This window comes from Salvia splendens, chromosome 6, assembly GCF_004379255.2.
Source record: "Salvia splendens isolate huo1 chromosome 6, SspV2, whole genome shotgun sequence".
NCBI classification, from domain to species: domain Eukaryota; kingdom Viridiplantae; phylum Streptophyta; class Magnoliopsida; order Lamiales; family Lamiaceae; genus Salvia; species Salvia splendens.
Genome location: NC_056037.1, coordinates 31873639 through 31886898, shown reverse-complemented (window position 1 = coordinate 31886898; position 13260 = coordinate 31873639). Strand labels below are relative to the sequence as shown.

The 13260-nt window shown below is 38.8% G+C and overlaps 1 protein-coding gene across 1 annotated transcript; it reads right to left on the bottom strand.

Annotated features, from left to right (window-relative positions):
• Positions 1-4383: 4383 nt before the first annotated feature.
• Positions 4384-6444, bottom strand: LOC121807373. The gene is made up of 5 exons (XM_042207587.1): positions 6164-6444; positions 6014-6079; positions 5096-5178; positions 4762-4964; positions 4384-4662 (listed from the first exon to the last, which is right to left on the bottom strand). Exons 1-5 carry the CDS (start codon positions 6355-6357, stop codon positions 4615-4617), a joined length of 594 nt encoding a protein of 197 aa, XP_042063521.1. The 5' UTR covers positions 6358-6444; the 3' UTR covers positions 4384-4614.
• Between the last annotated feature and the right edge of the window lie 6816 nt (positions 6445-13260).

Here is a 13260-nt window from a genome sequence, read left to right as displayed (position 1 = left end):
ATTGAAATATATCCATTTAATATGACACCAAAATATATTACATTAATCACATAGTTTGAACAAGTTCAACAATATACTACAAAATACTACAAAATATTAGAGTTGGATCCGATCATATACAGTCATCGGATGTAAATGCATCGCCAACTCAAGTAGTTATAGTCCTAAAGATTACTTCCGTCGATGTTAATATAGTCTGAGGTTAAACATCCCAAAACAGAAGGATCACCGAGATCCACAAAAAGCACAAACCCGGGAACAAGTGTCCGATATTTGCAGCGCTTAAATCATCTCATCTTCTTCCAAAAGGTCGAAGACAAAAGCTGCCCTAGCAACTTCAGCCAGCCCTCGAAACAGGTCCATGAGCTCCGGCTCCTTAACTAGCTTCTTAGAAACATAGAACTGTTGTTTAAGAGTTAAGCCGGGAATACCTTTCAATTGGTCAAACACTTCAGACCTTTTCGTACTAAGATCGAATTCGTAACCAATCCTAGCCGAAATCTCTTTAAGAATATCGTTTGTGTCAGTGTGGATCTGGCTCATAAGATGAAGCACTCCATCCATCTTGTCATCTAATTTCCTTTTCTTCACAACTTTGTTAGCCACATTAGGTCCACTCCGAGCCCGAGCCCGAGCCCGAGCCCCAGTCTCAGCCCCAGCCCCAGCCCCAGCCCCATCTCCATCTCCACACCCTGCCCCTGACCCAGACCCACCAACTGTCCCTGTCCCTGCCTCTGAACCAGATACACCACCTGCTCCAAACACATCCCCGGCACCAGCCCCAGCACCCCCTCCCTCAGTATAGGACTGACTTTCATCTACCATCTCAGGGAGAACTCCATCCGGGAATGATTCGTCCGGAAATAGGTCCTGCAGCGTCATGTGTTGGGATATTCCAGCATCGTCAGCCGGGTACTCTTTAGTCCCGTAGATTCTTCCAACTGCCTCATTGACGTGAACCTTATTGGCACCATCAGCACGGTCCTTGCCGAATATCTCCTTCCAATCTTCTATTAGAGACCATGATTTGTTCCTCATGTACTTAGCATTGCTATCTTTCTGTGGATATTATATGTAAACATACAATTGGTATTAGCAAAGGCAAGTATATTAGTATTTGTTTCTAACAAGCAGAATCATATAGTATTTACCAAATGCATATAAAGTTTGATATTGATTCATACAAACATATACAATAATCAACGCATCTTACATAATCAACTCTTCATATGGAAATACAATAGACACAATTTCCTACATAACTATATTGTTCCCTAGATTACAGAAGCAATAATATTTTGCCAAACATAAACTAGGATTTAGCAATTGCATATACATAAGCTAGTCAGGAGCCTTTCTTTTTCAAATGCATGGAGAGTTAAAATATCACATACCTTAACAAATTGAGCCCATTGTTCATCATCACACTCGATTTTGTATTTACCATCCGAGTTGAACCCGATTCCACTATGGTTAAGCATCATCATGAGCGACCCGTAATTCTTCTTCCAAGTTGTTATCTTCGAGTAGATATGGGGGTGAGTGAGGATATCGGTATCAGGAAATTCAAGCTTGATCGCCTCCCTGATACGTGTTAGATAACCTGCCCGGTAACCATTATCTCCCCTCCAACCATTCGCTGCCAATTCCTTCATCGTAGCCAAGAGGATCTCTTCCTCGCGAACTGACCAAGTTCGTCGGGACCTGTCGGTTTTCACAGTCTTTGCGGTTCCAACGTCGTTGCTGCCTGCAACTAGATTTACGGCCATTGAAACAGGGTCGCTCAATGTTTTCCGAATTCGTTAAACACAGTAATACATAATGTAAAAAATTATTACCCTCGAGTGGTGGGCTACCATCTTCGTCGGCACCTCCACGCTGATCAAAAGCCATTGAAAATCAAACTCTGAATCGGTTCAGATCAAACACTGCAGACAAGTATATTGCAGTTAAATTGATTCGAAGTGAATGTTGATACAAAACATACCGAAATTGTCGCCCTATCCGAAGTGAATGTTGATAGAAAACATACCTTGACGCAGCCCGTTATCGGAAGTTGATTCGGGAGAAGCGGTCCTCCGATTTTTGTGAAGCGGGAGTTTGGCGCGCGTAGATCTAAATTTGGGGGAACCGTGTTTATTTGGAATGTGAATTAGGGGTGGATGAGGACAAAGTTGGAACAAAGCAGTTTTTATGAGGACAATTTAGTCCAATCCGTATGCTATCAAGGGTTTGTGAAGGCTGAATCAAACCAAGTATAACTGTCTTGGTCCTATGAATCATACCAATCAAAACTCACATGATATATGGTGAAGTAACAACAGTCATGGAATAACTTATTGCAATAGCACTATCTGACCCATCCCAATCAGACCAATCAAACGAACCCTAATAGACTACCTGGGCCAGGTATATAATGAGCCAGATAGAGCCACAAATCTCATAAATAAGTATACTATCTATCCAATAAAACTGTAAAACTGAACTTTTGCACCTAAACAAAATTCCAATATTCACAATTAGTTTTGATTTTTTATTTTAATTTATCTACGAAGATTAATCATATTTGATTTTTTTATTGTAATTTGTCTTATTAATAAAATGGCCTTATATATTTTGTATACTAAAATATTTCAATCACTTTACTCTATTTCTCTCACTTAAATAATTTTGTATTAAAATTATTTGAAATAGACAGAGTGAGTATATCTCTCCCTTCACAAAAATCTACTTCAATTTTACTAGGCGTACGTTAATAAAAATTACTACTAGAATTTTTTTATACTAGATACTATCCCATAGCACTGTTATATAAAATATTATATTTTTTTTGTTACATCTCCAATTTTTCCCATTAACAATACATTTTAATTATCATTATCATTGCCTTCCAAATCCAGCGCTCCGCCGCCGTCGGAAATTGTTAAATCGCCGGCGCCATCTCCGACTGACGCGAGCCCTAGCCCCGCCCCTGCGATTGTCACTGCTCCTCCTCCGAAGGCATCGTCGCCTTCTCCCTCTCCAGCGGGATTCTTCTCACTGCCAGCTCCTCCGCCATCAACCGCCTCTCCCTCGCCCTCCTTCACGGTGTTTCCATCCGACGGTGGCGCTCCATCGCCCTCGAAAAACGCTGCCGTACTCAGCGGAGCAGGATTCGCAGCCGCCGCAGTTAGTTTCTTCACCATCGTTTTGATTGCCTGGACGCTCCGATTTTACCCTAATTTTATTAATTAAGTTTTTATATTCTTTTGTTCAATTTTATAGCTAAAATATTGTACACTATTAGTTATTGATTCATGTGTTTATGAATTGTGATATATTTTTTCGAAGATTTACTTTCACCTGTTCAATTTTTTTACGTCTGTTTATATGAGTTTTGTTAATATTACAATTTAAAATGTATGATAAGGTAAATTGCATACGTAAATCGAGATTAAAGCTATTCGGGTAATAGTATATCATTCTTCCTTTATTAATTATTCGATTATTAAAATATGGCTTGGCGTTGGGAATATTTTTTTTCTTGGCGTTGGGAATTTGAAATCCTTTTCATACTCTTTTGTGTTTCTTTTATATTCGAATGGGTGGCATTTTTATGTTTAAAATATTTGTAACTTACAACATCAACACCTTTTTATTCGCCAATCAAATCTATAAAATAGAAAGATAATAAATTAAGAGATAAAGACGTTTTATTTGCCAATCAAATTTATAAAATATAATATTCAAAGATCAAATGGACAGATAATAAAATAAGACGGTAAAGAAAGTCAGGTAAAACAATTAAGTTTTTGTCAAATTAAATTAACTTTAACTAATTTGGGATCCCCCAAATGAAATCTAGTACTACTATATCAATTTATTATGCAAAGTTAGATTTTTAGGTATTATATATTTAAAATAATTATTATATTACATATTTATTCTTTTACAATTAAGTATTTTTTGATCAAGACAAATTTTTCAAATTAAATATTGCAGATTTTTGAAATAATTAACTTTTTCATTGGATATTGTAAGTATATTCATATAAATTTTGAAATCATGTGTGAGTTTATCATAAATTAATTTTTAAGCCAAACCATTTTTAACGTTATGTTTAAAATATAATATGGAATTTTTAATAAGGATATAATATAATTATTAGTAAAACTGATTTAAATGAACTTGTAATGTTCGATTTAGAATTTTAGATGCGTTTACATATAAAATCTATGTATATTAATCTCCCACGGCCTCAATTTTACTTCTCCAAGAAAAGTGCGATGTTGATTCTTGTGACCTAATTGATGAGTATAGTAGTAATTAATACCACACCTTGTCTTTTGAGGACACCCCACGCCATTCACTTAATTTGATTTTTGAAAATTGTGGAGTACTTTATAACAATTAAGATTTTAATTTGCATTTATAGTTACGAATCTTCAATTTCTGGGTCACCGAAATCTGTCTTGACATTCTCCATTTACTGAGATATGCCATGATGAACATACAACTCTTATTTCAATTTCTTCAGACTACAATAAAAATAAAAATATAGGCTGTGAATTTTACAATTTTGGTGTCGACTAACTTTTTGCGTGCTTCCCATGAATAATCTTGTCAACTAATGGTTCATGCAATGCTCTCCAGCTCTTGTATATCTTGTTTCACATTACTAACCTGTCTCCGATACAAAAAAAATGCTTATAAGAAAGTAGTAGTACTACAAGTTAAGTAGTAATAGAATAGCATAAAAATAAAATAAATATATACAACAACCTTATTGATTATATTCTCAATTTGTTGAGCATCTTGGGCAGCTACACTGGAGACATGTTCCAATGCTTGAGCTGCTTCCTTGAGCTTACTGTTGTCTGGCAATTGATTTGCCACTTCTTCCAACACCTTATCTGCAGTGGTCGCCACCTTTTCCACCACCTCCGCTGCCACCTCCACCTCCTCCACAACTCTCGCCACCTTTCCTGATCATATATATACATGCAATATTCAAGTTGGAAGTCAATTACGACACTATAAGATTAGGTCGGCGTTCGAGTCACCATGGTCATAACGTAAACGAAAACCCTTACGGATCTCCATAGGTATATGTTACCTTCCAACATCAGCAAGTTATCCCATTTGGTCTTCCAAAATGGTAGCAAAAATGTCACTACATATCCCAGAAGCCATTTCACCCTTCACAATTTCAAATGGAGTTAAGGGCAAATTTTAAAATTAGTTATCCTAAAACTATATCCAAATTTTGATCTCATGATATAACCGTTTAATTCAAGTTTATGATATTACCATTATTATATCCTTATTGTTGAAGTGTAGAACCTCAATAAAACCAAAATTTTGCACACACTTTATTTTGGCTCAAGAAATGGGCTTATTATTATTATTATTATTATTATTATTATGAGTTATTTATTATTATTATTATTATTATTATTATTATTATTATTATTATTATTATTATTATTATTATTATTATTATTATTATTATTATTATTATTATTATTATTATTATTATTATTATTATTATTATTATTATTATTATTATTATTATTATTATTATTATTATTATTATTATTATTATTATTATTATTATTATTATTATTATTATTATTATTATTATTATTATTATTATTATTATTATTATTATTATTATTATTATTATTATTATTATTATTATTATTATTATTATTATTATTATTATTATTATTATTATTATTATTATTATTATTATTATTATTATTATTATTATTATTATTATTATTATTATTATTATATTATTTTTATATTATTATTATTATTATTATTATTATTATTATTATTATATATATATATATATATATATATATATTTTTTTTTTTTTATATTCTGTATTTGAAAATCAAGGTTTGCCATGTTCTAGACATAGTCACGTAATTTTATACTACTACTACTACTACTACATAAACTAGGTAATGTGATAACAATGGAATGCATGTAAAAAATAATGGTTTGTTTGGAAAGATATTTTTACCAATTTGAGAAGCCAACCCTGGGCTGATCCGGCAATTTTATTCTCTCTTCACTTTGATTCTTTTCCCTTGAACAAATTAATCCAATTTATTTTTCAGTAAATAAATGAAGCAAAAACCAAAAATAAGAAGTAATTCAAGCACGAACTAACGTTCCCAACTTGGAGCTGCTGCTTATCAACCTAAGCCCCTGATCAAGAGAGCCACCACCACCTCCAACCTTATAAGGTGGACGATCACGGTGGCGCATTGGGTGGCTCCGCCATGAGCCACCCGATACGGCTCTGTAGCGGCAGACAAAAGTAGCCAGCGCCTTGAGCTTGTACGAGGATGATGATGCAGCCATGCTGAACAAGACTCAATTAAACCTACAAATCTACAATTGCTAAAATGTGAAAACATTTGTAAGAAACTTGATTCATTATAACATGCAATAAGAAATTTGATAAGCAAGCTAATGTGACTAAACACTTACCAATTACGACAAGCAAAAAACAATATGTGCTAGGATAAAGATTCTTAGACGCCAAGAAATTACGTGGCCGAATTTGATTGGCTATTCTTAAAGCAAAATATTGTGTTTTAATTAGAAAGAAAGATAATATTTAGATCAACCACATGTTCCTTGCAAGTATATATTGCGCGTTTCTGACTTTTTCCCTCTTTTAAAGTTATGAATTTCGTGGAGATTATACGTGAGTCTTTTCATCATGCTTTCGTTGCGAAATAATTTGGGAAATAAAAGATGTGGAAGCAACTCAATCTTGAACAAATTGGATGATTCTTCGACTAGACGACCTAATTTTAATTTGTTGGATGTTAAAGGGAATCATGAGATGATCCAAGAGTAATCTTTAAAATACTCCGGACATGGCCATAAAAATAGGTCTAAATAAATGTGACACAAGTTTTAATAAAAGTGGTTAATGTATTGTGAGTTAGAGAAAGTAACTACATATATTTGGTAGAAATTTTGGAAAAACTATCTGAGCCATGGACAGTACTGTAACTAGTACTCCATATACTTGAATAGGAAAGAACAACAGTGAATAAAATAAAAATTACATTGAAAGTAATACTCCCTCCGTCCCTTAAAAATAGAGTAATTTGAATCTTTCACTAAAAAAAAGTTCTCATGTTATGGGTAATCCGTCATTAGCAGGGGTAATGAGCTCCCCCATAAAATAAGAGTGATTAGAATTTATTAAATTTTTTCTAAAATTACTTCAAATTAAATTAAATTTATTGAATAGTAACAATAATAAATTGATGGTAATTAGAGCTGCTTCATTGTACGCACGCGTATACACATGAGACCAACTCATCGACATTAGCACTCGTTTCCAAATCAATCGTTGAGAATTGAGATATCGTGTTCTGTTATTGTAGTGGCGCAATTCATTACTTACCTATTTAAATAAATAAGATCGAAATTCCGATCTATTTATTACTGAATAATAATAATAATTTTAAAAGATAGGTATATCTACCTACTTACCTACGTACAATTAATTTATGTTTCTCCTACTATTAATTGGCCTGAGTTCGACTCATCTAGATTAGAGTGTATTAATATTTATTAGCTTAGTTGTTAAAAATAATTTTGTTTTTTAAAAGGTTGAATTTTCTACCTAAAACTAAACATTCTCTAAAATATTTCGTCTATTACTTAAATGTTGTTTTTATTGCTCGTAGGATAGTACACGACACGTATAGAAGTTCTCGATTAGACTTTATAAAACAATTATCTAAATCACATATGGTCCATTTCCACCATTGTGAATCTGTGATGTATAGCATATAGTAGACGAATTGTGATCTCTTCAAAATATCTTTACTTGAAGATTATTTATTGTCGTACATCGCATATTATAAAGCTAAACAGTTTTGGATATGGGGGTATTAGCCGTTATTGGATATTATAATGCTAATTTTATTTTTCAATTACTTAGTAGTTAATTAGTTTTGTATAGTATTTATGCAAAAGTACGATTACGTATGAAAACTAATCACTCAAGTTCGTTTCTAGGTGACCAACTAGATTTGCTTTCACGCATGCTCTTTCTCACAATCTTTCCCACTAAAATAATTTCATTCAAATGTATCTTAACATGATTATCATTTATAACACAAATTTTAGATTTTTAATCTCCCATTATTTTAGACTAATCAATCAAAACTAAAATATTCTAAAATTATGATTCAAAAAATATTTACTAACGTATTATACTCTCTAGAGACTAGGCTTATGGCATAAATTATAGTGTGCAAAGTCAATAATAAAAAAAAAAAGAAGAAAAGAAATCGAGCCAAAAAGTGGGCTAAAATCGGGTCGACTATACCTCCTTCTGCGAGTTTAGAGCATAAGGGCGTCCCGGCGGACGTCGGACCGGCGTGCTGCACGTCCGCCATTAGGTGTGCGACCGGCGGACGCGGACGTCACTTGCGGACACCGGAGTTCCGCGGATTTCCGACAACGTCCGTCGTGATGCCCGCCATTGCGGGTTCCCGACGGACGTCCCGATTTTTAATTTAAAAAAAAAAACTCTATATATACGGCTCGTTGAACTTCATTTCATTCGCACCACTTGTTTTAACGAGTTTTTCTTTCTCTCTCTCTACGTTTCTTTTAGTATATCCAAAATGGCTAGTGGTAGTGGTGCAGGTGGTAATGGTGGAAGTGCTGATGACGTACGCCGGCGAATTAAAGAAGAGTTGCGGGCCGTTACGTCCAGGGAGATAAATCACTTGATACAAGCGGCCTTGCAGCAGCAGCGGTAGCCGGCGATACCTCGACCCATCCATCGTCGAGCTATAGTACCCCGGGACCACATTGCTGCACACCGTCGGTTGTATGAGGACTACTTCGCTCCGGAGCCACGGTTTGGGGAGAACATGTTCCGGCGATGTTTTAGGATGCATAGTCCGCTATTTCTGCGTATCGTGGGCGCTTTAGAGCGTTGATACGAGTATTTCGGGAGGAAGAAGGATGCGGTTGGTAAACCCGACCACACGTCCATACAGAAGTGCATTGCCGCAATCAGGCAGCTGGCATACAGAGGTGCGACCGACATATTCGATGAGTACCTCCACATCGACGAGACGACTCTCCACGAATGTCTGCAGTATTTTTGTGAGGGAGATATTCGGGGGATAGGTATCTTAGGAAGCCTACCCCTTAAGATTGCCAGGCTCTGATGGATATGCACGGGAGTCTGCACGGGTTTCCGGGAATGTTGGGTAGCATAGATTGTATGCATTGGGGGTGGAAGAACTACCCTGCTGCCTGGAAAGGGGTGTACACTACCGGTTTCAAGGGCAAGAATCCCACGATGATCCTTGAAGCGGTAGCTGACTACCGGCTGTGGATTTGCCATGCGTATTTTGGAGTAGCCGGGTCGAACAACGACATCAACGTCCTCCAGTCGTCGCCCATTTTCAACTAGCAGTGCATGGGCGTTGGTCTGGCCGCCAGTTTCGTCGCCAACGGCAACCAACACAATATGGGCTATTATTTGGCGGATGGGATATACCCTATGTTGCCCGTCTTTGTGAAACGAAAAGAAGATATATTTTACGGGTCGTCAGGAGGCAGCGCGCAAGGATGTGGAGCGGGCATTTGGTGTGCTCCAGGCTCGATGGACGGCAGTGATGGGTCCATCACGGCTGTGGTATATTGACAGCATCGCTGATATCATGTACGCATGTATTATCATGCACAACATGATTGTCGAAGATGAAGGTCCAACACTAACTTATTGGGCCAATGATGATGTTGATATTGCCGGTCCAAGCCACGGCGTGGCCACCGGCAATGTACGTATGGGGATACTCCATGAAGAGGCGATCGAGTCCGTGCATTTGCCGACATGCGCCAACGACAAGCCCATATTCGACTCCAGAACGATATAATTGAAGAGAAATGGACACGGAGGGGTCGTCGTTGAAATTTACAATGTAATTTGTTTAGTATTTTTTTTGTTGAAATGTACTTTTTTTTATTTTTTTATTTAATGAAATTATCATTGCACTTTCTCCATCCGTATTCGTGTCGAAATTTTAATTCCTTAAATTGTTTAATTTGGTGAATTTGTGAATTTTTATTATTGTGGATTTCCATCGAGATGTCCTTGGGGATGTCCGCCATTGTGTAGTGGGATGTCCTTATGACGTGACAGTGCAGCGGGAGTGGGAAGTCCTTACGACGTCCCAATGTGGATGCTATTAAACCACACAGTAAAGTCAACAGCAAGAAATCAACGGTGCAATCTTCTTTCTAAAGCAATAAACCTCAATTTTTCTATGAAATCATCCCTTCTCTTTCCTTGGCTATGATTCTGTGTCTCTAACAATCCCATCTCTGGTGATGGTCTGAGAATATCAACGCCTGCCAGGATAGCTGCAAACAATTATCCCTTCAATCCCATCCGCCGCTTCCCCCGCCGCCCCTCATCGCTCCACACAAACCCCCGCTCTCCCACGCCCTCACCGCCTCCCTCGTCGTCCTCTACACCGCCTACGTCAACTCTCCGCCACGGCACCGGCAGAGCGATCCCGAAGAAGAACACGGCGGCGGCGTGGCGAATTTCTGGATGAAGACGTGGTTAACCACCCGATCTGGTACATCCGCACGATCGGGCTGCAGCAGTCGGAGATCAACGCGATCACGACCGTCAAATACAAGAGCAGCGACGGCCTCGTGGTGGGAACCGACTGTGCCGTCTGTCTCAGCGAGTTTCAGGAGGACGAGACGCTCCGGTTGCTCCCCAAGTACAGCCACACCTTCCACATCCCCTGCATCGACACGTGGCTCTCCTCCCACACCAATTGCCCCATGTGCCTGTTAGAATGGGAAGATTTCATCAATCAATTAAGATGATTTGTGGGAATCAATTAAGAAGATTGGGAACATAATTGACATAGAATAGATTGGTGTTATTTAGGAAACCTTCCATGTACAAATGTATTGAACCTCTATAAGAGGAGATTTATACAATGAATAAAACACAACAGTAAAGTAATTCTCCCTATGTTCTTGACCCTTGTATCGTTTAACATGGTACCAGAGCGGGATTTCTTCCTGTGACTCAGAGAAATCTCATCATCGTCTATACCTTTCCCGACCAATTGTAACCAAAACCTGTGAAAACCAGTAAAAGGATGTCAGAATCCGATGAAACCAAACAAATTGTTACCGACAGAAAAGAGTAAGAAGAGTTTGCAAGGATGTTAGCAAACTTCATGCGCAATAGTTTTGCCATGACAAACACAGCAGATGCCAACCAGCAACATAACCCACCACAGGAGATCGTGGTGGACACCAAACCGTTGGATATCGGCTACAAACTGAACAGCGAGAATTAATCGTTGGATCGTATTGATGGAGAGAGCCATCAGTGGCAGGGGAATGATCTCCCTCCTCACCGGGCATCCTTCTCCTCCGTCGAAGACAGATCCGGCCTTTGCACGGTGGCAACAGGCGGACCACTGTGTCTTCACGTGGTTGGTTCAAAACATTGAACCAAAGATAGTAAGCCGAATATCCAAGCACGCAACAACCAGGAAAGTGTGGAAGAGCCTAGCCGTAACATACTCCAGCGGCGGAGATAGAATACAAGTCTACGACCTCCGCCGCCGAGCAACCACTCTGAAACAGAAAGGAGAAACGTTAGAGGAGATTTGGACTCAATTACAAGAACTATGGCTAGCAATCGACCAAAAGTCACCAAATCCGATGAAGTATCAAGAGGATGTCGAGATCTACGACAATTGTACACAAGAAGATAGGGTGTATCAATTACTCACTGCCCTAGACGACAAGTATGAAAATACAAAAAGGGAAATTCTCAAGATGGAACCGTTTCCCTCGTTGGATGAAGCGTACGCCACGATAAGGAGGGAGCATGCAAGGATGAGCGTCCTCCAACCTGCCTACAACGAGGAGAAAAATACACCGCAAGGAGTAGGGGCTGGCCTAGCGGTGCGAAGTAGACCGCCCCAATCGCAAAGGAACGGTGGCGGCGGCAGCGGCGGTAATGGCTGAAACCGACGGACGGAGGAAGACAGATCAAAGATGGTGTGTTCAGTATGTGGCCGAAGGAAGCACACCAAGGAGACCTACTTCGAAGTAGTAGGCTTCCCGGAGTGGTGGGAAGCCAAATACGGCCGGCCACCGCCCCTGAACCAGAGCAGAGGAGGACAACCGGCACAAGGCAGATGCGGCAGTCGTGTAGCCGTGACAGTGGCTGGAGACGGAACGCCCGCCGCCGTCGGGGGCAACACCGAGGTTGCGTCAACCCGAGGCAACAGTGGCGACCGACGACCGACTAAGGAGATGAGCGGAGGAGGAATCGCCAGTGCGAATTTGGCAAATCAGGTGAATGAGGAGACGGTGCAGACATGAGGTAAGAAATTAGGGCTTGATGCATTTTTGCAATCAAGCCCCTCCAGTTTTCAATCAACATATATTGCACCCCATTGTTTACCTCCGGATCTCTCAACTTTGCAAACCTCGCAAACCGACCCCAGTATTTTCAAAAATAGAAGTCATGCCCCAATTTGTCAAAAAAGAAATGGTCTCGAACTTATTTCTTGTAAGAATCATTTTGAAATACTCGGGAATTTGTCAACTGCGTGTGGAGTATCTTCTTGTGAGGAAAAAAATGACAGGTGGATCTTTGATTGTGGGGCAACAGATACAATGACCTATGATGCCTCCGACATCACTGAACCCACGAAACCAGGAAAGGCATACGTTCAAACAGCCAGTGGAGAGGTATCGAATGTTGAAGGAGCTGGGACAATAAACATATCATCGACATTAAAGTTGTCAAATTGTCTCTATGTCCCGTGTCTATTGCATAAGCTGTTGTCGATTAGCCATGTCACCCGAGAACTTAATTGCTCCTTACTAATGCAGCCCAATTTTTGTCTACTGCAGGATATCAGGACGAAGGAGATTATTGGACGTGGCACTGAGAAGGACGGGTTGTACTACATCGACGAGATAGCTCAAAAAGGAACCGCGTTGCTGACTCACGAGCCTGCACATCGAGAAGCTTAGTTGTGGCATCGTCGCCTAGGTCATCCTTCTGCAAGTTATTTAAATTTGTTATTTCCCAGTTTTTCCCAGGCCAAAAGCCGTAGACAATCCTACCAGTTAAGTAACACACGGGGTTGAGACTTTGTTTTCTTTGGTGCATTCTGATATATGGGGACCCGCACCAGTGGTGGGGGGTCAAGGGTTTCA